General features: G+C 45.0%; 1 protein-coding gene across 5 annotated transcripts in view; it reads left to right on the top strand.

The window, feature by feature from the left end:
- SEMA5A (semaphorin 5A) overlaps positions 1 to 26861 on the top strand; it is a 468307-nt gene that overhangs the window by 389769 nt on the left and 51677 nt on the right. For all 5 annotated transcript variants that reach the window (XM_044233900.1, XM_044233929.1, XM_044233920.1 and 2 more), the window contains 3 exons: positions 614 to 795; positions 6564 to 6707; positions 15978 to 16125. In XM_044233900.1, coding sequence (XP_044089835.1) covers positions 614 to 795; positions 6564 to 6707; positions 15978 to 16125 — 474 coding nt within the window. The remainder of the gene's footprint in view (positions 1 to 613; positions 796 to 6563; positions 6708 to 15977; positions 16126 to 26861) is intronic.

A 26861-nucleotide genomic window follows, 5' to 3' on the forward strand; every position in this document is an offset into this window, starting at 1 on the left:
AACCCCTCCTCACCCCCTCCTCACCGCCTTGCCCCGCTCAGAACTCAGTCCCTGGGGCTTACACCGCTCCATGCCCAGCCCTTCCTCGCCCACTGGCAAGCCCTTGTGGGGGCGGAGGTGTTACGACCTGTCCGCCTGGGATGCGCCTACCGACTCCTAGAGCCCCGGTTGCTTAAATCAGCTATAAATTGAATGTTGACCATTTGCAGTGACATTTGAGCTAGGCCGATCTGAAATGGAACTGTTTGAACTTTCTGTCTGCTTTTTTTTTTTTTTTTAAGGGATGTAAACATGCAGCAGAATCGCACATCTGTGATTTTTCACTTTAGTTCGGCTTGTTCTTTGGGTTTCTCACGTTAGTGGACAAATCTGGGGTGAACCTCATTGCCCAGCCATTAGCAGTCCCCTCCCCTCCCCCACCCCTCCCGACCCCCTTCTCCCTCCCCCGCTCCTCCAGCATTGTCTCCACCACTGACCTCTGCTGTGTTCTTACGAGATACCTCTTTACTGGCAGCATTAAAATACTCCGCATGCGTTCTGACATATAATCTTGAAGTTTGCCTGTTGACAGCCTTGACCCTGGCTGAGCTCTTCACTTGTCTCCTCTTCCTAGACGAGGAATCTCACGGTGGACGGGCACTTCGGCGCATGGTCTCCGTGGACGCCCTGCACGCACATGGACGGCAGCGCCGTGGGGTACTGCCTGTGCCGCACCCGCTCCTGCGACAGCCCGGCCCCCCAGTGCGGCGGCTGGCAGTGCGAGGGCCCCCGCATGGAGATCGCCAACTGCTCCAGGTGCGTCCCGGACACCACTGTACCCCCACGTGTGCACAGGTGGAAAGTCCTTCTTGGTGACCTTCCCTTTTCAAGAGAGGGGGCGAAGGACAACCGCTCACCACGTAAAATTACGTGATCTATGGAAGGAGATTGTAAATTATAAATTACATTACAAATCTAAACCTGGGTAATATGTTCATCGCTGGATCAGGAAACATTTTTAATGCTCACGATGTTCTTGGCTTATTGGAGGGAAATGTCCATGTCAATCGAAATCCTCTTCTGGAACATTCAGGCTACTTTAGGTCCCTCCTGGGAGGACACATATGTTTGTGGTGAACTGGCCACACAGGTCAGAGGGGGCTCCTCCCACGGGCCTTTCCCTTTGCCAGCATCAGTGTCTAGAAGCAGGTGAGTGCCATCGACCCTCCACCATGACCTCTCCATGAGGTGGTTCCTGAGAATGAAAGCAATGAAATCAGATTTGGCGACGCCTAGTCGAGGACATAGCCAGTTCTTGCAAGTGATGGAGTCCCGGCTCCCCGTCCCTGAGGCGTGCTGACATGGACGCACGTGGAGGTTTATGGAAAGCAGATGTGACGCTTCTGGCGACACATTAGCCAACCTTCTAGTCGGACCTGGGAAAGGGAGCCTCTGCTATTCAGGCAGACACTTCATGAGCGAAAGTCCCCAGCCTTGTACCCAATCCCTCCACAAAGACGCCTGCATGTGTATCAGCTCACCCAAGCCTAGTGTCACTTAATGCTTCAAAGGAAAATTATTCCGGCAGCCCATGTACTTGTAAGCAGCCCCTCCTGTGGGATTTGGGAGGCAGGATGCACTTTGCCTCTGGAGTGTGAGCAGCAAAGTCATGTAGTTTTGGTGGTCTCAGAAGCTACCCATGGAGGAGTATTCCCACAGCTGTAAAGGACAGATCTGGGGTAGCAGCTAGAGCTCACGCGTCCACACATGCATGTGGTTCATTCACCATGTTTGTATGTAGATGGTGTAAGTGTCCTGGGGCCGTCTCCTCACAGCAACCTGCTCTTCTCCCCCCAAAAGAATATTGCCGACCTAGATACCCCTCAAATATTGCATATTGGCATATAATTTTTTTTTTGTCAAAAGTTTTAATAGTTGCAAAGATATCATTTGTTACATCACTATTTAAATGTGTAGTGGAATCTCGGTGTCTTTGTGATTTCATAGTTACCTGCCCACTTAAAAAATCGATGAGCAGGCTCTCCTTTAATATTTAGAAAATTTATGTTTTTCCTCCTTAAATTCCCTATTTCTATTATCTTTCCCTCATAGAATGTTATCCTCATATGTTACATTTATAGGTGGAAGTCTTATATTGGTCGCTATATCCTACCACCCTGCAACTACCACAAAAACAAATTATATAAATGGAATTTTAAAACAGAATTTTTATTTCTGATAACTGCATGCTTTACATTTTATTTTTTTTATTTTTATTTTTTGAAAATTTTATTTATTTGTCAGAGAGAGAGAGCACAAGCAGGGAGAACGGCAGGCAGAGGGGGAAGCAGACGCCCCGCTGAGCAGGGACTTCAACACAGGGCTCGATCCCAGGACCCTGGAATTATAACCTGAGTCGAAGGCAGATGCTTAACTGACTGAGCCACCCAGGCACCCCTAGTCTTTACATTTTAAATATATGTTTTGAAAATTAGCATACAAGAAATCTAAAAATCATGAATATTAGATGTTTTGACAATCTTTTAACACTAGAAAGCGAGGTTTTATTGGAAATCCATTCCTTTGGGCAATTGTTTTTAATTCCCAGCTATGTTTCCTATTCAGGCATAAATGTAACCTCTTGCCTGACTCAGGGAGGGCTTAGCGTCAATTCCATTCTGAGGTTTTTATTCTTCTGGTTACAAGCACTGACAGGTATGACGTCCATACGTTGATGGAAATGGAAGATCACAGCATTTTCCCTCACTTCTCTGAATTCTTTCGAAGTCATCTGCCAAAGACCTGGTAATCTAACACCAGAGATTGTCTTTATTGCTCTGTATCAGTTGATAACCTGTTTATGTTGGTGTTCAATTTTGTTGGAAGCAAAAAATCTCAACCCACCTAACCTGCAAGCCAACTTTTTTGCTCCTTCGGTACTGACAAGTGCTCCCTCAGTGGGAGCCAAGTGGCACATCAGAGAGCCTTTCAGAAGGCTGATCAGAGGATTCCAAATTAAACCTGTTACATTTTGTGTACAGACACCTTGTCTAACTCGATATACTCAGAAAGTGTTGAGAAATTCCAAATCCTGCTAACTCAATACATTTTGTAAATATGTCTTTGAATTTTTTTTAGGATTATTTATTTATTTGCATGGGGGGAGAGATAGAGGGAGAGGGTGGAAAGCAGACTCCCCGCTGAGCACAGAGCCCTTTAGATCCTGAGATCATGACCTGAGCCAATATCAGGAGTCCGACGCCCCACTGACCGAGACACTCAGGCACCCCCACAAATATATTTTTGATTAAATGCTTTTATCACATCACATCATTTAAATATTTTTTTTCTCAATATCCTGGAGCAGCAGATTGAAGTCATTCGTTGTATGAAATGAAATCCACAATACAAAGTAATTAGCTTAGCCAGACTTTCCAAACAGGGCCAAGTCAGACTTACTATCGATCAGAAAAATCTGGCTTTATTTTATAATTAAAATGACTATATGAAAGTGCATCGGCATGACATCACGTCCCTTTTGAATTCTAATTTGTAGGGAAGGAGGGAGGGAGACATGGGGAGAAGGAGGAGAGAGAGAAATATAGCCAGCCACATGGGAAGGGAGGAGGTCAAGGGAAGGGAGGACTGAGCAGTGCAGTCGGCCTGGAAAGGACTCAGCTGATGCACAGGGAGCCCCGTACCTGGGGCAGTCCTTGGTGGTGGTTCTTTCCTCAGCCTCAGGTCCTAGCCAGGGCCCCTGGAGAAATGAGAGTGTCTGTCCCGCCGGGGGGCGTGGCATCCCACCGGGGGGGCGTGGCATCCCGCCGGGGGGCGTGGCATCCCGCCGGGGGGCGTGGCATCCAGCACTAGGTTCTTCCACAGCTGGGGCTAGAAGCAGCCCAGTCCCTAACACAGCTCTGCTCTGTAGCGTATCTGAGTCCAGAACACCCCAGCTGCCCTGGAACTGAGGAAGCAGGAGAACGGTTCCGACGGGGATGCACTGGGTTGATTTCCTGTTTCCTGCTTCTTGTCCTGTGGTTGCTTCCTTGTTTAACTGCGCTCAGGGTGCACCTTCTTCCCTGCCCCCGTGTGCCCTGACAGCACAGCATCTTCTAGCTTGAATCAAGCATCAGGAGAGCGGCTCGAATTAGTCTTCAGGCACTCTCCTCACTTGCTTGTTAATTTACCGTATTTTTTAAAAGCATTATTTTGTTTCCATGAGCAATGTCATCCTCGGAGCAGACCTGCAGTATCATTAGTGGTTATTTTAAGATTAGTAATTGAATAAGTAAACCCCTTTTAGTGATGCGTTAAAGGCAGAAGTGGGTTGTTGTGGACTGATTGAATCCTTGAAATGCTCTGTCCGCCTCTTGGTGCTACTTCATGGCTACTATGATGTCTGCTGCTGCTGCTCCTTCTTTTTTTTTTTTTAAAGAGTTTATTTATTTATTTGACAGACAAAGATCACAAGTAGGCAGAGAGGCAGGCTGGGGGTTGAGGGAGCAGGCTCCCTGCTGAGCAGAGAGCCCGATACGGGGCTCGATCCCAGGACCCTGAGATCATGACCTGAGCGGAAGGCAGATGCTTAACCCACTGAGCCACCCAGGCGCCCCCCGATGTCTGCTTTTAAGCAGCATTTGGCAAGACCACAAACCCAGGGCCATACAACAAACGCACACACAGACAATTGCACTCATGGAATTCTTCGCTTACTGTTTTTCTCTTATTTATAAAGACCTCGATTGGTCCACTTCTTTGTCTACAGCAGTCTCCCTCTCTTGTAAATAAAATATATTACAAGATGTCATGTTTGTTAAAAGATTTAAGAAATTAAGAATTAAACAAATGTAAAAATTACACAGTTTTGGAAGGAGAGTTTCCTGCACTCTCAAGCTGTTTTGCCAACATATATAGAACTTTGAAAGTAAAAGGGCCTTTTCATTTATGTTGAAATGACTATTTTTTAGAAAATGAAGTGAATTACTTGGGTAACTTTTTAAATTGCATAGGTAAAGGGTATAAGATACTAGCTAATTATCTTCATGAGAAACTTGGATTTGTCTTACTTTGTGATTATTTGGTTAAATGATCATAAAGCAGCTTTATGATAATATAATACATCAAAGCATCACTATATATTTTATTTATATCATGATGAAGTTTCAGAAAATAGAGAAATATGGAATATACTAAGAATTTTCTCAGAGGAATGTTTATTTGAAATTATTATAGAAATTATATGTTCACAATATTGCTTACACCTCGAGCTTCAATGGCACAGTTGCAGACCTGCATATTTTTAAAGGAATGTATAAAATAAAAATAAGAATTATTTTCCAGTGGAAAAGAAAATCCTCTGAGGATAACATAGTGTAGAAATGCGTATGTGATCAGTAAATTGTAAACGGCTTCTGGCTGCAGTGCGCTGCTCACATGGGAGTTTGGATTCCAGATTTATCAGATATTTTGACAGTTAAAATCTTTAAAAATGCTAATGATTTGTTTTTTAATGGCAGGGACTAACTACTAAGGGAAATATTTAAATTATAAACATTCTGAATACAGGCATTTCAAGGGAAAAGTACAATATTAAAAAAAAAATCCTCCTCTACTGTCAGTGGTGGTTCTTGTTATAAACCACTTTTATACAGGCTGTTTATTTTATTTTAATTTTATGTTTTGTATGCCTATCATATTATATTTATAATAACATAAATACAGTTATGTGCAATTTGCACTGCTTGTGTACATTCTATATCTTTGTCAAACTGTAAGAAAATAGCCAAGAATCTGAATTTAAAGTATCCTTCCTTCATTTTTAATAAAGTTTGTTTTAAAGCTTTGGCCATTACAATGCTCATTGGACATTAAGGATGCTATCAAGAAAACTACTGATTTTCTTTGATATTAGTAGATTTTAAAAGTGAGCATTATAGGTAGTTTTAGATGCTATTTTGTTCAGATGTGCACTTTTTACAGACTCTAAATGATATGTTACAAGTCAAAGCATAAACTCTACAGGTTCAGAGATTTATTTCGAATTGCTTTTCAAGGAAATAGACTTATTTTTCATTAGTTAAACTTTTTCATACCTAAAAATTTTTAATCATTTCTAATATAGAATTTTCTCAGAGAAATTGTCTGAAATTATTATAAAATTATGTATTCCAATTATTGAAGTTATGATAGGAATTATATATTCAAATTATTGTGAATAACGTGAACACATTAATTTATTAATTAATAATAATTATAAAATAATAATAATAAATAAAAATAAATTAATTAATTTATAGAACAAATTAATATGATGCCTTATTTTTAGTGCACTGTAAGCATTACTGCCCAAGGTCCAACCTAATCTCTAAAATCCGACAACCAGGAGCAGGATCTCCCTGGAGCCCAGGGTCCCATGACACAGCACGTCCAGCCCTGTCCTGTGGCTCCGGTTCCCCTTCCCTTCCCAGCCCACAGTCCCGCAGTCCGCGCGTGGGACACGTGGGACACGGGAAGGTCACTGGAGGTGGGTGCATGCAGGGATCTGGTGAGCCTGACTTTGTGACCCCGCTGCTTCCTCTCTCCAGGAACGGAGGCTGGACCCCCTGGACCTCCTGGTCTCCCTGCAGCACCACCTGTGGGATCGGCTTCCAGGTGCGCCAGCGGTCCTGCAGCAACCCCACTCCCCGGCACGGGGGCCGGGTGTGCGTGGGACAGAATCGCGAGGAAAGGTAGGCGCCGCTCTGGCCCGACACCGCTGTCCTCTCGCTTCCTGCCATTCCAGTGCAGCCCGGGTTCCCTGGGGGCTTAGTCTGGGACGTCACTTAGCTTCTCTGTGGCATCCCTTTCTATTGAGCCACATTGCTCTGTTCTTTTCCTGACATCCTTTAATTTTGATCAAAGCCTCGTGTTAACCGCATCTGAGCTCTGGCGGCAGCAGTGCCCACGAGGCTGGCTAGCTGAGCCCTTCCCAAGGGAGCAGAGATGCAGGGACAGTGGGCACCGCTGGGCTGGCCTCCCTGGGGACTCATTAGAATTCAACTAGACCCCGTCTCAAAAGCTGCAGTTCCAAGTAGGACCTAAGGCAGCGCTGGGTCCCCACGGTAGCAGTCAGATGAAGTGGAGTTTTCCATCAGAACTAAATCAAGCAGCTGGAACAAGGTGAGAACAGAGTCAGGGTCTGACTGTATGATAACCACACACTGCTCTATTAACTCCCACCCAGGAGCTCAGGAGAACCCAGGAGAACCCAGATCCCATGCCACCTGCTGCTATAAGCGGGGGAAGGTTCTGTCTAGTCTGGAGTTGCACAGTTTGTTGCTTTCCATCGAATCAGACATTAGGCTGGGCATCATACAATCTACAGCTGTGATGGTTGGCTCTTTCTTGCATATGCAAAGTACATTCTAGTTTGTGATTGTTGGGAGAAAATCCAAGCAGGTGAATCTCACATCACTCTGGATTGTTATTCCGACATACTAATAGAAACATACTGTATTAATCCATGTGAAACAAAATGGCTTTCGGGACCTTTTAATTAAAATGTAGTAAGGGTTGTATCTGATCATATGGGTTCAGTGAGAGGCTTTTATAAAAATACTGTATGCAGTTATTTGCTATGTAATCAATATTTATAGAGACAAAACCAGTAGGTTTATAGTACAGATAGTTCCCTGCTGGGTATTTATTGTGACCTCAGAACAACCTGGGAGAATCATTCCTTTCTTTCTTCACTGTGTTCCTAAATTGCCAATTAAGATTTCATTCCTTTTGTCTCAGAGGAAAATGAAAGATGATATTTGCAAAGCAAGGTTGGTCGTTTTTGAAGCAGTCCCCTGAGACAGTCTTGTGCAAGCCTATCTTTTCCGAGCCAACACCAGTTGATAAGTGGGAAAGTCGTTTATGGGCGAATTGTCGCCCTGCTATTTCTTAACTTTGCAAGATTTACCAGTTTTAACATTTTCTACATCGTCACATAATACAGTCCATTCAGGCAAAGTCACCTTTATCAGTGTGAGCCTGCCCTGGAGACCCAGCACCTCTGCAGATCTGACACCTGTTAGTGGCTTTCCTAGACTGAACACACGGGAACATGCTTTTTTAGTCTGTAGCTAACAGATATGTACATTCTGTGTGCACGTATGGTTCTTTGTAAGGCTGCATGTATGGGGAAAGATCAGGATGGCTAGCATGCTTGGAGGACTTACATTTAAAATGTTCCCTTTTTACAGAAGAAAAAGGAACATGCTTGTTTGGACAAGATAAACATTTTGTATGTGGAGGAGTATTTGAATGTCCATAACACATGGGTGGATGGTAAGGATAGGAATTTTAAGATTTTATAAAACTGGAATTTAGGATTTTATAAAACTGAAGCTTTCCCATTGAATAGCTTTTCTACGGGGTTAGCAGGCTATCAAGAGGTTCATGAAATCTAGAAAAACCAGAACGTGGTATCAGTTTCTCGGTCTTCCTAAGCAAACTGTTCTGAGATTTCTTTGTTGTGTTATGTGGGAGGTGTCTCCACCCACGTAATGTAAGGGAACACTGTCCCTTAGATATATTTAAGAACTAAACTCAAGATTTGAGGAGACTCTGGCCTCCCTGCCCTTCGTTTTCCCTTCCTGTGTAAACATAGTTCCGAAAACTTGGTGGCATAAAACAACACCCATTTATTATTTCACAGTCTTCATGGGGGAGGAGTGTCAGTGTGACATCCCAGGGTTCTCTGCTCAGCCAGAGCTGTGGTCTCATCTGGGCTTCGACTGGGGAAAGGGCAGCTTAGGAGATCACGTGGTTGTTGTCCACATTTAGTCCCTTGTGGACCATCAAACTGAGAACCTCCATTTCTTGCCAAACGAGCTTTCCCAATATGGTCACTTTCTTCCTCAAATCTAGCAAGGAGAAAAGCGTCCTCTCAAGATGGGCAGTATGGTTTTATATGGCACAATTACAATGGGACATGCCATCACCTTGCCATATTTTGTTGGTTAGAAGTCTCAGACCCTGTCTACACTCAAGAGGGGGACATTATGCTGGGCATAAATACCGGGGGACGAGGATCGTTGGGGTCACCTTGGAGTATCTGCCACAGTCGATTGCATGTTCCTCAGTCATTCATGTCCCTTCCATAGGCAAAATGTATTTCACCTATTCCCAAGGTCCCCAGAAGTTTCATAGCATTAAATCATCTCCCCAGGTTCCAGAACCTTTCTGTTTAAATCAGGCTCAGATATGAGTGAGGCTTTCTGGGGGTCAATCCTCTCAGTGTGTCAGCCTCTAAAATCAGAGTTGAGGTATCTGCCACCAATACATCCAACGTATGGTGGTGGGAGAGACAAGAATAAAGCTACAGACATTCCTGTTCTGGGGCTAGGGGAGGATGGAAAGTATAGAGGAATCACTGATCTATAGAAATTCTGAAATCCGGCCAGACAGGTGTTGGGAGTTGCCGGAGTAAGTTTTAAGGTCTGTGTGTAATTCTGCACGGTTCTTGGCTCTGCCTTCTGGGCTCTCATTTCTGCTTCCTGAATCATTTTTTCTTCTTCGCAAAAGTTAGCGTGTGCTTGCGACTGGGTAGTTGTATCAACCTGTTTCCTGCCAGGAGAAATCTGGATTCTAGAAGGCTCATTCCATTTGTACTTTCTCCGTATGTTTCAGCGCAAGCTGGTATTTTGGCTGAAATTAACTTGATGGGTCGGCTGTGGATTCCCTGGAGGTTTACGCTAGTAAACAAATCCACACCCACAGATCTTTTTTGAGATAGCCCTTCTCGGGTGGGGGAGCCTCCTGCTAGCTGAGGGACCGCACCCCATGGCGGGCTTGTGATAGAGGCCATGTGTGGCCTCCACACCCTCGCTCCTGACCTCCTGGGAGCACCCTTTGTGGAACTGAAATTACTCTTGATCCTTTGGTCTTCCTGAGGTTTTTAACACAAGGTTGTGTCATCGTATTTGGCTTTTTTCCTCTCTGCTAAACAGTCCTCACGGTGCTCAGAAGCTCTTTATTAACTGTAGGGTATTTGCCATCAGGAGAGACTCAGAATTTCCAAAATTAGTCCATCCTGGTCCCTCCTGTTTGTTACGCCTTCCCACAATTTTTCTTTTCTTTCCCTCATACATTTTACCAGAAGCATCAAGAAGACACTGGGCAGCAGCTCCAGCCCTTTGCTGGAAATGTCCCCGGCACTGGCACTTAGCATTGACGTGTCCCGCTTTCCACAGAACCACAGTCACAGCCTCGGAGCTCTTCCTCCCCCCAGTTTGCCATCCTGGGCTCCTCTTTTCTTCTGCATTTGGGTGTCCCATTTCGCTGTGAATTTTTCTCTTTGAATTTAGGGGTTCGGCTCAGTGGCAGTAATGACACATGTAACTATGACACTATCTATTTCCAACCCATCGTCACTCCCATCCTGTAAACAGTGAGCAGTGACTCCCCATCTTCCCCTCCCCCCAGACCCTGGTAACCTCTAACCTGTGTTCTTTCTGTATGAATTTGCCTAGTTGAGATATTCCGTATAAATAGAACCATATGCTGTTTGCACCTTTGTGTCTGGCTGGTTTCACGTAGCGTGATGTTTTCCAGGTCCTCCATGCCGGACCGTGTGTCAGAGCTCCAGTCCTCCTTTCGGCTGAATAACACACAACTGTATGGTTATCTCATATCGTATTTACCTCTTACGCACCAGTCGGCAGGGGGGTCATTTCCACCCTGGAGCTATTGTGAAAAATGCTGCAGTAAACATTAGCATATGAGTGTCCGTGCAAGTCCCCGTTTCACTTCTTCTGTGTATAAACCTAGAAGTGGACCTGCTGGGTCTTATGGTAATTCTGTGCTTCATTTTTTGAGGAGTTGCCAAAGCATTCTGTACAGTGGCTTCGCAATTGTACACTCTCGCAGCAGCGTGTGAGCCTTCCGTGTCGCCAAACCCTTGCCAACCCATCCACCCTTCCTTCCTTCCTTCCCTCCTTTCTTCCTTCTTTCCTTCCTCCCTCCCTCCCTCCCTCCCTCTCTCCCTTCTTTCCCAGAGGTATAAAGCAGTTTTCTCATTGTGGCTCTGATTGGCATCTCCCGAAGGGCTGTTGATGTTGAGTATCTTCTCCTGTGCTTATTGGCCATTTGTCTACTTTTTTGAAAATGTCTTCTTGCGTCCTTTGCCTGTGTGCTAATTGGGTTGGTTTTGTTGCTGAGTTTTAGTTCTTATCCTGTTTCCCTCTAAAACCTCACAGGCAGCATCCTCAAAGTCTCTCTGCCTGATCCACAAAATTCCCCTTGCATCTACCCATTCTCCAGTCGCAAAGCCATGTTCACATTTCTAGGTATTTTCTCCAGGAGTACCGCATGTCAGGGCACCAAAATCTGTTTCAAGAGTCATTACATAACAATGTTACCACTGACTCAGGGCCGGAAGCATCTCATGTGTATTGGCTCACAGGGCCTGTGGGTTTGTAGCCTGGACATCGTAGCCCTGGGTCCTTTGCTCCAGGATTTTACGAGGCTGCGGCAGGCTGTGGACCATGGTTGTGGTCTCATCTGAGGCTTGACCGGAGAGGATGTGCTTCCCAAATCCTATGGTTGTCGGCAGCATTCAGTTCCTCGGATGCTGTCAGACTGAGTCAATGGGCCAGAGCTCCCTCTGTCCCTCACTGCCTACACCTTTCAGGTCTGACTGCTTCATTTCTCATAGCGCTGGAACTGGAGATGGGGGAGAGCCTTCTTGAAGAAAAGGGGTATTGCAGTCTTACGTAGGTTCAATCATGGAAGTGATATCCTGTCATTTTTACTATGTTCTGTTGGTTAGGAGAAGTCACAGGTCCTCCCCAGCCCCCACCCCCAGCCACACACACTGAATGGGAGGGGATCACGCAAGATGTGACTTCGGGAGGGGGGAGCATGGGGACCACATCAGAGTCTGCCCCAATTGTATTATTAAAGTTAAGAGTCCCAGGAACCAATGGGGGCTTATTATATGATTTTTATTATTTGATTATTTTTTATCATTTTTTAATTATATTTTCCTCTGTCTCTATAGGGTGTGTTTGCTTAGCAAGGCAACATACTGCTCCCTTATAAGTCATTCCTCTCCCTTAATGGGTTCTCTTAGCTCTCTCCTGGGGTAAAAGTTAATAGTAGGGGGAACTCGGTGTATGTATAGTTTCTCCAGTACCACAGAGACTTGATTATTCCAGTATGTTCCAGGAAAGGGACAGTCACTTGAGCTGAGCCAGGAGAAGATGGCTCTGATGGGGTCCTGACTGGTTCAGGATTGGCAGGGGCTGCAGTGAGAAACTAGCACGGACCAAACCAGAGCAGAACACAGCTGGTAGCATGAAGAGATAAGTCCAGAAACGATACAATGGCAAGAACCTAGTCCGCATGGGGTTATGAAAGGCAGTTCTTTTCACAGAGACAAGCTTTATGGAAAAATTGATAATTTATGGAGAAATATTGCTGGGTTATTAATTCAGTTTTAAATGCAAAATGAGAATGAGCAGTCACAGGCAAAATTAAAATCTTAGTTTTTAGTGCATCACGAAATACATCTGACTTGCAGTGCTTTAAGGTACTAGAGATCCAGGAGAGCCAATAAAGTGTCAGCAGCATCCAGCTGTTACGTGGCAAATCTGGCTGTGTTGGAGGACTGTGTGTGAAGAACCACTGGCCAGTCCATTGTGTAGATATCTGATTCATAAATTAGTAAAAATCCTTGAACACACAGAGTCGCCAAGGTAACTAACTTCTGATCCCCCTTGTTATCTATAACCAGGAAAGGTGCTGAAGAGTCAATGGTAGTTTAGCAAGAGGCCTGCTGTTGGGAGCATGTGTTGGTCAGGGTGGCAGAGCAAGGGGGTCGGAGGGACCTTGCTTCCATGAAACTGGGAAACCCAGGGTTGGGGAGTTGTGAGGGCTTTGCCTCTGACCAGACTGTCCTGTGGGGGGGGGGTGTAGGTTGTGAGTGAAAACCCAGATGTGAAGGGGCAGAGCTGGCTAGCCTACAGTTGCTACTGCCCTCCTGACCTGCCTTGCAGAGGGTGACACAGTCACATATCTTGGTGTCACTGTTTTCCCAGGACCATTGTAATAAGATAAGAGAGAAAAATGGAAGGCAAGTGGTGGATAACTTTAAAATGTAGCCAACTATATCATTTATTGACACTGCTTGCAAGTTCATGCTACACGCGGTTTTCAGGCTCTCCAGCTGCAGATTCAGCTGTTCTAATGTGCTGGGTGATTTCAGACCTGGCCTGCCATAGGCAAATTCTAGAAAGTATTTGTGCACTGTGATGTATTTTACTACGGGAAAATGGTAGCTCCCTTGCTGTGTTTTTTATTAAAAGCCAAGTGTTTTTAAGCATATTTAGCAAGATTTTCCTTTGTCCTCCATATTCTTTTATGGCTTGTTTTTGTTTCCTTAAAGTACAATGAGGGTAAGGAGTCCTGGTCGTCTATACCATTTAAATGTCAGTGTATCGGTGTGGAAACGGGAGGTGCCCTTCTACGTCTCAGTCTATCCACAGTGCGGCAAGGCACCTGTGGATATTTTGAATCAAATGCTATGAGCTCTGATGGTCTGAGTTTTCTTTTCTCCCAGACATGTCCTTGAATGGCACCTTCCTCTTGGGACGCTCCAATCCTCGGCACGTGTGTTCATAGTCCCTGGGCAGTCAAGGACATTTTCCTTCTTGCAGCTCTGCATGTTTGCCCATGCTTGCTGACCTCCAGTTCTTTTCATCTGTTGTCCCCTCAATTTCGTTTGGGCTCTCCTACCTAGAGGTCCCCCTGTCTTAATTAGAAAATACCTTCCCTCTACACATAAGTATGTCCATGGCCCTGAACTCTGAGAGTCAGAGCCCTGGGAGGCTGTGTACGTACGACTGTCCAGAAGAGGGAAACCAAATGCTTCCCTTTCTTAAAAATTGAGAAGACGAAAGAGAAAGGATTGTTCAGTCCCATGGACTAGTCTTCCGTGTGACTGTTTAGAGAAACTAAACCATGTGCCTCAGTGGTTCTCACCTTTGGAGGCGTCTCAGCCATGGCCTATCAGCTCTCTCTTCCCGGAAGGATACGTGTCTCCCACGTTCCCACAAATGGGAGGCTGACATGCGGCTCTACTGTTCGCCTCTTGGTCTTTCTCTGCACTCACAGTTGCCACATCTTTGCTCCACTCCACCGAACCCAAGCGTGTCCCTTTCCCTCCTCGTTCCGTCACCGTCCTGTCCATCCAGCTTGGAACGCATCTCCCTTGCATTGTTGCAATCCATTCTCCCCTGGTTGGCGTCTGCTCCCTCCAGTCTTCCTGCTGGTGGGCTCTTTGAAGACCAGACACCACACGTAACGCATGGAGAGCTCCGGAGATCTCAGGGAGCTCCAGGCCGCCGGTCGGATGAGGCAGAAACCCGGGGAGCCCAGTCTCCATTCTCGAACTCGGCCGGTGCTGCTTTATCTCGCGAGCTCTGTGGGCCTTTGAATTGCTCCCTTGTCGTAAAGATCAGTGATGCTACTTCCCGTCACTCTCTTCTGTTCTCTTCTCCAGGTCACCTTTCTCCCTTCACTCTTCCCACTTCTATATTCTGTTCTTTTCCACAGTGGCGGCCTTTGCTCACTCTGCCTCATCCTGTGGACTCCCCTTGGCTTGGCCTGGCTCTGAAGCCTTCCCATTCTCTCCAGAGTTTTCCTGGTTTGGTGGAAAAACACTTGAATCTTATCAGCATTTGCCCTCTGGAAGCTGTACTCTCCAAATGACTTCTCCTGGTTTCTGGAAACCAGCTACCATTTGTCCTTACTTTCTACTCATTAAGACAGTATTTTCTCTTCTGGGCTTGTGTCCATTTCCCGATATTCATCTTGGGTTGTAAACACCTGTCGTATGGAAATGTGCTTTGTGACGCCCTTTACGTAATGCCCTACAGGATTTGGCATTTATTAAGAACCATGACATTGCAGGTGATGGACTTTGTCTCGCAGATGAGAGTCTCTCTGCCTTATGTCTGAATCCAGATGGGGGGAGAAAGGTCTGGAACAGTCTTGCATGCTGCTGTCCTCTAGAAGCTAAATTTCTGTGTAGAAGGTGGATAACGAGATTTAAATAGTCCTTCAAATGGCCAGATATGTCTTGCTAAGTTTGCTTATGGGCAGAGCAATCTCCTTCTCCCAAGAAGCTATAACCTAAGGAATGCCAAGTTGTTTCCTTCTTGGTTTTTTTGCATGTTTGTTTGTTCATTTGTTTCTCTCATTTGGCTTCATTTTACACTTGTAGCGTTAAAGGCCGAGGAGAAATGTGACTCATCTAAGGCTAACGAAGGCCCTGTGTAGTTGGCTCATAATTGACAATATGAATGTATAAGTTGAAGTAGAGAGTATAGAGCTAGGACCATTGTTTGTAAATAGTTATTCAACTTTTCTGGAATAACTGTTGGTCTTTTAAATTAAGGTTGTTTGACGTCATTTGGAGAGTCTGCAGATAAATCTAAAAATACAATAACCTAAGAAGTATATGGCATGAGGCTTCCTGCTAAAATCAGGCTTTAACTTTAATTCGTATTAATAGGATTATGGACCTTATTTTATTCAAGAATGAGAAATGAGTTCTAAATACAGTTTTGCTGACTTCATGTCCGTAACCTACTTTATCTTTCAGTGTCTGTGTTTAGAAGATAAACGCCCTGCCTAGATGTTCTCTGTGTGTTCCCATTTTTGGGTGCCTATTTGAAGGGTTTTGTCTTGTTTGTTTCTCCTCTAATTGGCTGCACAGGAAGCTCCATCCTGCATTGTGAGTTTAGCATTTTCTTCGTTGTGTCCCGTGCATTCCGTTGTCTGTGCCCTCACAGCATGGCCAGCACCACATCTGCTCCCTTTACCGTGCCACCACTCCGCACACGCAGAGCCCCTCCACGCGGAGCATGCCCATGTGTTCAACATCGGTGCAGGGACAGACCGTGGAAAGGTCTATGGCTTCATATGCCCTGAACGGCTTCCTTTTCCTCTTGGTTTTCCCATCACAGATACTGCAACGAACATTTGCTGTGTCCCCCGCACATGTTCTGGACAGGCTGGGGTCCCTGGGAACGGTGCACAGCCCAGTGTGGGGGCGGCATTCAAGCTCGCCGCAGGACCTGCGAGAATGGACCTGACTGCGCAGGCTGTAATGTGGTGAGTACGGACCTTGTCGTTTTCAGCCCATGTCCCGAGCCAGCACACACTGGGTATTCTGCATACACTTGATATATGGCAAGCATTAGGTGTTCTGCAAACATGAGGTACTCTGGACACACGTGATACACTGCAAGCATTAGGTGTTCTGCAAACACTACATGCTTTTTAAACTGGATACTCTGTGCATAGTAGATGCTCTACAGATACTACATGCTGTCACACACCAGATATTCTGTGAACATTGGGTTTTCAACAGGCACTAGGATGCTCTGCAAACATGAAATGCTCTGTAAACATGACATCTCCAGGCTCAAGGTACTCTGCATGTACTATGTGCTGTAAATCTTGTAAGTTTCTCCGGTTAAAGAGAATATTTGGAGGAAATAGTGGAAGTTCATAGTAGCTTGGAGGCTTTTTGAATAAAATATTTACTTCTGGGATAAACGCCGCCTGGAGTTCTTCAATTCTGATTTCTGAGCTATGACAGAGCTTCAGTCTGCTTACCTCTACTCACGATACTCAGTTTGGGAAAATGGTATATAAGGTCTCCACAATGAACCACGCTAAGGTATAGAACTGAGACACTCTGAGGCTTGAGAAACTTCGTGGAGCTGTTGTTAGAGCACACTGGGGCCGATTCGGAGGGAATCGAAGACAACTTATAGTTTTGTTTTTCTTCTGCCTTAGCAGGTCATATTTCTTTTAACACTCTAAATCCTTAAATAAAATTCCACTCGTGCAAGCACTTTTCCAAAGGCCCATTGTTCCTCTTCCTGCACCACCTGCAAGAATGACTGAGTGCTGAAGGCCACTGGGCTTCCGCCTCGTTCAACTTCCCGTGCACTGGCCCCCCAAGAGTACATGGTGGGTGGGCATGTGCTGGGGGAGATGTTCTGCACCAGAAGGTCTGGCTTGGCCTCCTTCCTCGCTGATCTTTCCAGTTGTCCTTTGCACTGCATTCATAACCTTGGTCCCTGAGGCTGAGTGATGTTTTAGTGCTGCAGTAAAGCACAGTTACACATTCCAGAGAGACCTGGAGAACTCAGAGGGAGAGGGTAGAGGCATTTTTGTCATATGCCCAACCTGAGGAGGTTTCTGTTATTGGGATTCGCAGTTGGATTCCTTCCCCTTCTGTTGCCGTAGCTTTAATAGAAGCTCTTATTTGTTCTAGAAACACTTCTTTCTGGGTTGGCTTGGCCTTAATTTTGTCCATGAAGAGTGGTCAGTGTGGAATGATAAATGAAGACTCTTAGTGCCAGTTTGGGATGATAAAGGTATTGCTATTTCAGATGCTGAAACTTAAAACTGTTTATTAAAATATGCAGAGTAAATCTGTGAACACTCAGTTGCTCTAGGAAAACAGTTCAAATGGAGTAGCTTTATTCTTTACTGAAAGACATCATTTCCTGCTTCTGGTGGCTCAGCGTCAGAGACGGGGATCCCCACTCATATGTCAAGGTTCATCTCCTCAGCTGGGATTCCGCAGGGAAGGATGACCTGAGTCCATTTTGCACTTTAGTTTCTTAAACTTTCCAGTACAGAGAACTCAGAGAAAACATTTCAGGTCATTCGTTTTCTTATTATAAATTGACTTCATTAATTACATTTATTAACAGTTTAATGAAAGAAAGAACTGTATGAAGGAAAGTATAGCAGATCCATGTAGTCACTGGAGAGAGAGAGAGAGAGAGAGAGAGTGTGTGTGTGTGTGTGTGATACATCTGATTATAAATGTAAAAACTGAATGTCTTCCTGATGTGTTAATGTGTTTTGTACTTTGCGTCCAAATTTGTGGAACTATGGTTTATGCAACAAATGTAACATCAATTTTCAAATCCAGACAAATGTCATGCGTGTCTCTAGTGAGCCTAATGTCAGTTCTTGGGTGTGTTAGTTTGGGGCAGGGGGAGTTGTTTGTTTCTTCTTCCCGGTCATTTACTTCCAAGAAGGTATCACTGTGGCACGTTGGGGCGGTCTGCTTTTTTTTTTTTTTTAAGACTTTATTTATTTGAAAGAGAGAGAGAACACAGAGGGAGAGGGAAAAGCAGATTCCCCATGGACCGAAGAGCCGGATGTGGACTCAATTTCAGGGCTCTGGTATCTTGACCTGGGCCAAAGACAGACGCTTAACCGACAGCTGCCCAGGTGCTCAAGCATTCTGCTCTTGTATGATAGAAAGACAACATTTATTTTTCTTCTCCTGTGGCTTTTCCCACTTACTGCAGTTCCTTTCTCTTTGAAGGCATTAATGCCAAGTGAGCGACAGAAACAAGAGGAGGGAGAGGCTTGGCTTTGTTGGATGGCTGCGAAAATGGATCTCATCAGTTCAATCCCTAAGTTTATTTTAAAGTGATAGTTACTTAAAGTTATATGCTGATTGTCAAATTCTTGCTATAGTTTATAAATCTTGAGCCCTGAAGTAGGATCCTTTTTCATGGAGGTCTTCTAGAAGGTAATAGCTGTTAAGTGTACGTAACATTTTGATTTTTGAGTCATGAAGTCGATGACCCACTTGCCAATGTCTATATGGCTGATGACTCATGTGGCATTTCTAAATCTCTCTTATCCTCCAAGAAGGGGACAACCGTCCCTTCCCCCACAGGACAACTATGAGTATCAAAGGTGGTGATGCTTGAGAGACTCTGGCCTTTTCTTCTTACCCTTATTTCTGTTTATTACTCCTGGACTCCAGCTGCTTCACCAAGTCAAGCTTACCGAAAATGACAGTATTCCAATGCCATGTTTTTTACACAGTAAAAGACACATCTGTGGAAACGATAAGAGCTCGAATTCCTGACTATAGCAGTTTATAGAAAAAGAGTTGATTTCAAGTTCAAGTATGAACAAGATATAAAAGACAAGAATCTTTTCTTGCTCCACCATGTTAAAATGGAAATACTATGAAAAGATTTTCCAAGTGTCATCTGTGAAATTCGTATGTTCTTGTCTTCAAATAAATCTCCAAGCCTTCAAATAAATCTCAATAAGAAGTTGAGTTCAGACAAGTGAAGGGCCCCCTTTAAAGCTATTATCTTTTTCCTCAAAACCCTACTCTTAAAATTCCAAATGTTGACATTTCTTCAAGATATTGATGTCAGTATAAGGTAGTTCCATTTTTAACTTTTTGAGGACTACAATACTGTTTTCCCAAGCAACTGCACTGTTTTGCATTCCCCCAATAAGGTACCAGGGTTCCAATCCCTCCACATCCAGAAGAACCAAAATCATGATCTTAGAGGGATATCTGCTCTCCTGTGTTCAGTGCAGCACTATTCATAAGAGCCAAGTGTGGCAAGTCTAAATGTCCATTGAGAGATGAGTGGATAAAGAAAATGTGTGTACAAATAATCAAATACTATTCAGCATTTACAAGGAGATTGCACGATGTGTGAAACACAGATGAACCTTGAGGACATCTTGCTACGGGAACTTGGCAGACACAGAAAGGCAAATACTGCATGGTGACACTTACATGAGGTATCTACAATAATCACATTCATAGACTCAAGAAGGGGAAGGGTGGTGAAATCAAGGAGCCCCGCAGGGACATGGGGAGAGGGAAACAGGGAGTTTCTGATCAATGAGTGCAAAGTTTCAGGGAAATGAGAGGAGCAAGCTCTAGAGGTCCGCTTATACGGCATTGTACCTTCAGTGTCATACACAGTTTTGGGGGTAGACTTAATGTTAAATATTCTTACTGCTGCAAAATAAGATAGAATGAAATAATAAAAAAATAAAGTTGAGGAGTAAAAGTTTTGAAAGTTGAAGGGTTGGTGGCCTGAAGAGGCTGAGGCTGTTTGGAAAGCTGATTGACACAGAGTGGAGGCCTGGATCTTGTGTAGCCAGAAGTGTGTGTGAACCTGGGGCCCACCACGGTCCTAATGTCTATCTTCTTCAGTGCAAGTCTGAGGCCAAGCCAGCTAGTGTCCAAGCTCCCAGAGCCCTGATGTTGCCGATTCTCTGATCCTGCTATCTCTTCTCTGGACATTGAGGGCACATGTATCCAGGTGACTCAGTAACTGCTTCCAGCACCTGTCCCTCCCTAGAGCCTGAGTCCTCAGCCAAGTTTATAATGAGACTCTCGATGACACACAAGGACATTTAAGGGGAAGACATTTCCTCTCCACTTCCAAGTAAGCATCTCTAGAACCAAACGGCTGTCTTGGCTTCTCTGGACCTCACTGCTTTTCCATGACATGCCAACATGCATATGACCTCACAGGGCAGAGAGGGAGCATGGCGGGGTAGGGCGAGGTGGAGCCTCTGAGTCACCAGGCACTGCAGATGCTGTTCCACCTTTCCCATCCACGTCCCCAACTGAAATATGAGGCATGAGCCCCTGCGGTCGTCTTCATTTCTAACTGTTTTGATATGACCTCGTAACCGTCGTGCTAATTATTATGTCACATCTTACAGATCCTGACTTACTGGATAAGGTCAGATGAATGATTGAAATGAAATTATAATTAAGCATACTGGAGTTACTCTTTAGTCATGCTATGATAGACTGAAGTCCAGCATTACCTGATAAAACGCTCCCAGTAACCCTGCATGGTAGAGGAGAGAAATCTGGAGAAATGAAGATATTGAATGCATAGCCACCAAGAGCTGAGTACATTCTGTTTGTCTTTGGTTCAGTGACAATTGCTCTGGGAATGTGACTTTACCAATGTTTTTGGAGGAGGAAAATGAGACAGCCCAGGTAGGTAACCTGTCAGAGGGCACGGAGCCTATCTGCAGAGAAACAGTGCCTCTGGGAGAAGTTGTCGCCATTAGAGGTTTCTTCTCCAACCCCCCATTCCCCTCCCCTCTGTGAAGAATCAGGTGAGAGGTGACAGAGTCTGTGGGAGTTTTGCCACCTGGCATTGAGCCTACATCCCATCAGTGCCCTGACAAGTCAAAGGGATAATTATTTGATTTAAAATACCTAGATCACTTCAGAATAGCCATTTGGGGGTTAATGATCTTTGGCCTATTTTTGTTTCATTTTTAACCTTTTCTGGATAATACCTAGCAACCATCGTGATAATTGTTCAACCAAGTCCCTATAAATCCTAGCTGAGCACATAGCGTCTGATGAATACTGAAATGAAATTATAACAAAGCACACTGGAGTTGTTATTTAGGCATGTTATGAGAGGTTGGCATTCTGTATTATGTAATAGAATATGGAACTTTTATTGAGTACCTACTGTATACTGTAAACTACACTAAGCAATTAAAAGTTGTTATGTTTATTCTCCCTGTATTCCAGCGAGGTAGATTTCATTAGTGCCTCACTTAGAGATGGGAAACTCAACCTGAGAAAGATTAATGAACCTGTCTAGTAGCAAATGGCTGGTGGGAGACTGGGCCAGCATTTTGAGACCTGGCTCACAGGCACACATTGAACTAAATGATGTAACTCCGTTTGCCGAATTCCTTTGCTGGATGTTCGGTAATAAATGAGAGGATTTTATTTTTCTTTTCCTTTTATTGACTACAAAGTGTATCTTAGAGGAAAGAGGAACTTTCTCTGTCCATTAGCGTCCTTGATTTTCAAAAGCCTGTAGAGATTCTCATGACCATGGAAAGTAACTGAAGATGAATGCAGAACACAAGTCTTCTATGTTTTGGCTGAAAATTACAATCCATGAAAAGAAGAAGGACATCACAATGCTATGATCTATAAATGGAATTTCTTCCCAAATTATTATAACTCAGAGTTCCTCGGAGGTTTCAGCAGATGGGTGAAAGAGTAGAGCTAAAGAAGGGTCAGATACAACAAGGATAATTCAAAGACGGAATAGACATCGCACTGCTAGCGCTGTATTTGTTATGGAAATGTCACACAAAGGGTAAAACAGTTCACCAAACACTGATATATGCTCTCAACAGGAAGCATACGAGAGGCTCTGTTTCTTAGAAACAAAAGAGGTAGCCTACAGAAGACCCTGAAAGGTCAAGAAAGACGTTAAGATCAATATGTCCTGTCAGAGGGATTCTGTGAAGGTGAATCAGAGTTGACAGCACATAGTGAAAATTGTTTGGGTTAAATAATGGCACTATAGATACATTTAGGAGCAAGCAAAACCTGGCAATCGGAAGTTTGTTTATTTTTTAAAAGATTTTATTTACTTATATTGAGAGAGAGAGAGAAATCATGAGCAGAGGGTAGAAGTAGAGGGGGAAGCAGGCTCCCCGTTGAACAAGGAACCCGATGTGGGACTCGATCCCAGGACCCTGGGATCGTGACCTGAGTTGAAGGCAGATGCTTGACCAACTGAGCCACCCAGGCATCCAGGAGGTTTAAATAGGCTGTTACAGATGAGAATAATAACACTGTCACAAAATACTCCAGGCTCGTGGAACACAATGGAGTTTGCAAAATTTTGAAAAATATCATCTCACGCATTCCTGATTTTCCAAATGGGAAAACCAGCGTCCCAAGAGGATGGTTTTGGCAGCCCGAGCCCTGCTGCTGGCAGAGCAAGAACCGGCTCTGGGGCTGCTCAGCACTGAGATGCTGGGAAGGTGCAGATGCTGTGGCCTCCTCAGAAAGTACTGAGGCAAGTGCTATGAGATGAACCAGCAGAAGCTAACCTCCCCCCAACCCACACAACTGGGTGGATTCAAAGGCACTTAGCAGAAAGGCTCGTTTCCTTCCCTCCTGGATCAGTTCGGGGATCGCTGGCCCCCGTTTATTTCTCAGGGCCATGCCGTCCGCAGGAGCAGCTCAGCCTCCTCCCAAGGGCACCTGCTTCTCTCCAGCTGGGCAGCGGGCATCTCCTGTACTTGCGGCAGAAGAAGCGTGAAGTCGGGGCCACGGAAGTGAGCATACCTGAGTAGTTGCGGGGTTCTTCTTGTTCTTTGTGGTTGTTTGTTTCCTTTGTGCTCACACGTGGCATGAACAACGGTTACCCCGAGATGCGCAGTTCTGCTGTGGGAGGCAGGGACCCTTGCATGAGCAGGTGCACTGGAGGTTTTCCCTTTGTTCTGTTATTTTTCTTTCCTTTGTTTCATGCGTGCTGTGTCTGCCCTGGCTAGGCTGCAGGTAAAAGGGTTACTTCCCTTTGGGCCAAGATCCATTTCCGCGCGGTTAGTTGCTGATGCCAGCTGTGTCCCTCCCTGAGGGCCCATCACAGGCGCTGACTCCTCACCGGGGTTCCTGGAGCAGCCTGTTATGGGCGAGTCTGGAAGTTTTACTTACTTTCATGAGCCAGTTCGCCCTCTACAAGGTACAACTAGTTTAGGTACAACTAGTGTAGATACAACTAGTTTTGTGCATTGTTTATGAAAATACCATGTCATACTTCTAAAATGCCCCGATTTTCTTAAACAAAATGTAATCATTGAAATTAGATAAAATCAAGTACTGGATTCTAAATCAGCTGAAAGAATATGGAACTTCTATAGAAAAAATAGTATTTTTCAGCATCAGCATTATAATTTCTGCAGGCCAGGAATTGTTTGAGGAACTTCTTAGGGATTTTATTATGTATCCCTGCCAGTGAACCACAGATGTGGCATTATTATTAAGATAACCATTTTTCAGGTGTGGAAACATGACACAAAGAGACGTGAAGGCCCAGCTCATGCGAGGGGCAGCCAAAGTCAAGCCCAGGCATCCATACTGATGGCCTGTGTATGTCCAGCTAAATTCAGTAGCCTTGTCTGATATTTGAAAAATAATTTGGAAAGGTAAAGTTTGAAAGGCTGCTGTTTTCCTGATGCTACCATAAACACAAATGTGCTTACGGAAATCTGTTTTGCCCAACTATGGTCCACAAGAGATTTGATAAAGTGAATCATTCAAGCTAAAAGCTGAAAAGAAGCAATCAGTTATCACTTACTAAGAACAACATTTGACCCTTGGTGGCTTCTGAGAGTGCATGTAATTGAAGAGTCACAGAGACTAGAGTCTAGATATCCAGATGCTGGGGAGGCCTAGATATCCAGATGCTTCTGGGAGGAGCACCCACCAGTAACTATCCTTCAAAGCCACTTTATACAGTTATGCAGGTTGTGTACTGCATAAATCTAAGGGGTGTTGGAGATCATCTAAGTGTGAGTAGGACCCCTGCAGAAGGACAGTGCACAGCCTGCGTGCAATATGCGTGACTGCAGGGCCACCTTAGTCCTGACCGCAACACATAAAAACAGTAGTTTTTCAAAGCCTCAGAAATATATGGAGCAATTTCCCCCGTCATTTTGAACTGCATTCGGCTTCTTGGAGGTGTAGAAGCTGAGACAGGCAAGCCTCGCACCTTAGCTTGAGCTCCATTTAAAACAGAGCTTGATCACATATTTTATCCTGGAGCTGGATCTACAGCAGCAGATGAGACAGATAAGGGGAGCAAAGCAGGGAGGAAGAAAAAGCCCATATTTGGGTTTGTTTTCAAGGCTACTGCTGTGAACAGCAGGGCAGATACCCTCCAAAATGGCTGAGAAGCCTGTGGAACAGCTGTCATATGCGCCGGGCCTCATGGGCTCCCCTTCACTGAGGGAAGCTCCTGGCTGCCTAGTCCCTGGGGGGCTCAGAGGAGACCCTGATGGGAGTGAGACCTGTGCCCCTGGGAGACGTGGCTGGCACACAATTGCCTACACCATGCTCGCAGCTGGGATTATGGGGTAGGGGCTGCCGTGTGGGGGGCCTCAAAAGCCCTTGCTACACCGAGCCCTGAATCCCAAACCTGAGCGCGCTCCAACGGGCTAGTGAGCCCAGGAATTCTGAAGCTGCCATTCCATAATTAGAACTCAGCCCTGCTTCCTAGAATCCCGTGGACTCTTGAACTTGCCAGCCATCATCAGGTGGCTGCGATGCTTATTACTGGGCAGATCGCACTTTGTTTTCCATTGGACACACTATCTAGCTCAGTGGTTCTCCTCCAGTGGACCAGTTCTTCCTTTGGGAAGAGCTGTTAGGGGGTCCTGGGAAAGGTCTCTGTTTTCCATCAATGAGGGGTGTGGGAAGGGAAGTCTCCTTTCCTCCTCTGGCTACTGGTGTGTCGGCAGGTGAAGCTGGAAGGCTGCTCCCCAGTTGCTGACAGCCTGTGGGGGTGAGTATCAGGTTGGGGCTGAGGGAAGGAACTAGCATAGCAGAGGGGCAGAGCTGGGGCTCCCCCTTGCTAGGGACTGCCTACCACGTGAGGCCCACGTTCCCCATCACTTTGCTGGTTTGAGTCAAAACCATCCTAACTGCTGTGCCTGCTCTTGCCCCCCCCAGAAGCCCATGGAATCCCAGATCTTCAAGGATGGAAGGGGGATGGGCACCCCTCCCATCCCACCCACCCCCCACGACCCCCCAAGCTTTCTCACTCCTGTCCAGTCTCTGGAAGCTGCCTCTTAAAACCACTTCACAAAGAGGCGTGCTCTTTCTTGATTGTTGTATTTGTGGCAGGCGGTCTAGAATTTTCTGTGGTTCCCATGAGCTCCGCAAAAGATCCACAAATGATTTTTTTTTAATATTTTATTTATTTATTTGATACAGAGAGAGAGAGATCACATGCAGGCAGTGAGGCAGGCAGAGAGAGAGAGAGAGAAGAGGAAGCAGGTTCCCCACTGAGCAGAGAGCCTGATACGGGGCTCGATCCCTGGACCCTGGGATCATGACTGGAGCCAAAGACAGAGGCCTTAACCCACTGAGCCACCCAGGCGCCCCTCCACAAATGATCTTGACCTTCATGAAGAAGGTCACAGCGTTAACCCTTCTATTGCACTGTGCTTGTGAAGCATATTCCCTTGTGTTTCCAGATAGTCTTCCACAGAGAAGTGGTTGATCTCTTGGGCTGTAACTTGGTATTACACCTTCATCAGCATGGAATGCCAAAACATTGCTTTCATTTGTTAAGAGCTATCTCCGGGAAGGGCTTGCAAACCTGAAAGAGGGTCAGAGTAAAAATGCCATATTTTGTTCAGAGAGGCGCGAGCATTTTGAAGGTAGTATCAGTACACAAAATCAACCGGCGTGCCAGGCTGCGTGCCGAAGTGAAAGTTTGCTGAAATGTAGCCTTGAGAGTTCAGGGATAAAGTTTAAGAATAAGGCATGACACCGATGGGGAGAAAAGAAAAATGATGGATGATAGGAATTAATCCATCACAAGTCTGCCTCTAGGATGTATAAATTATCATCTACAATCTTTGGAAATGGCAGTTGGTCTGGAGATCCGGAGGATTTCACAAAAATGTTTTATTTATAGTGTTAGATGAGTCGGTTGCACAGATTTCTTCGACTTTATAAAAAAATCAGGCTTGTTCCTGCCTGTAAGAATTCAAATGCAGTGATTGCAAAGTTAATTGAAAGGAGAAGCTTCCTGAAGAGCGGTTTTCTGGGGTAGAAGTGACTTGGTGAGATGCACGCAGATTTTTTTTTCCCGTTACAGTTTATAAACCAATAAATTCCATGATAAAGACTTTCCAATACCTGACACGAGAACATCTACCATTTACTTAGGGAAACACAGTCACTGAGTAAAGTGTTCCCAGTCATAAGAATTTCTACGAAATGGCCATGAGTCTGCAAATCTGCCTAGGCCTGCGTGAATTCGCACAGAAGAAACTTGACTTTGGAAGGCACAACAGATTCTCAGCTGTAGGAAAACTCAGGTCTCTTGCAAGTGATGCCAGATCTTTAACTGCAGCAAAATGTGTAATTAAATGTGACTTTCTAAATGTTCGCCTTAGTACAAGTTCCTCGAAAACAATCAGTGTTCTTTTCCAAGCACAGCTTCAGTCTCTGACTGTAGCCCTGCTGT

The sequence above is a fragment of the Neovison vison genome, chromosome 1 (assembly GCF_020171115.1).
Source record: "Neovison vison isolate M4711 chromosome 1, ASM_NN_V1, whole genome shotgun sequence".
Lineage (NCBI taxonomy): Eukaryota > Metazoa > Chordata > Mammalia > Carnivora > Mustelidae > Neogale > Neogale vison.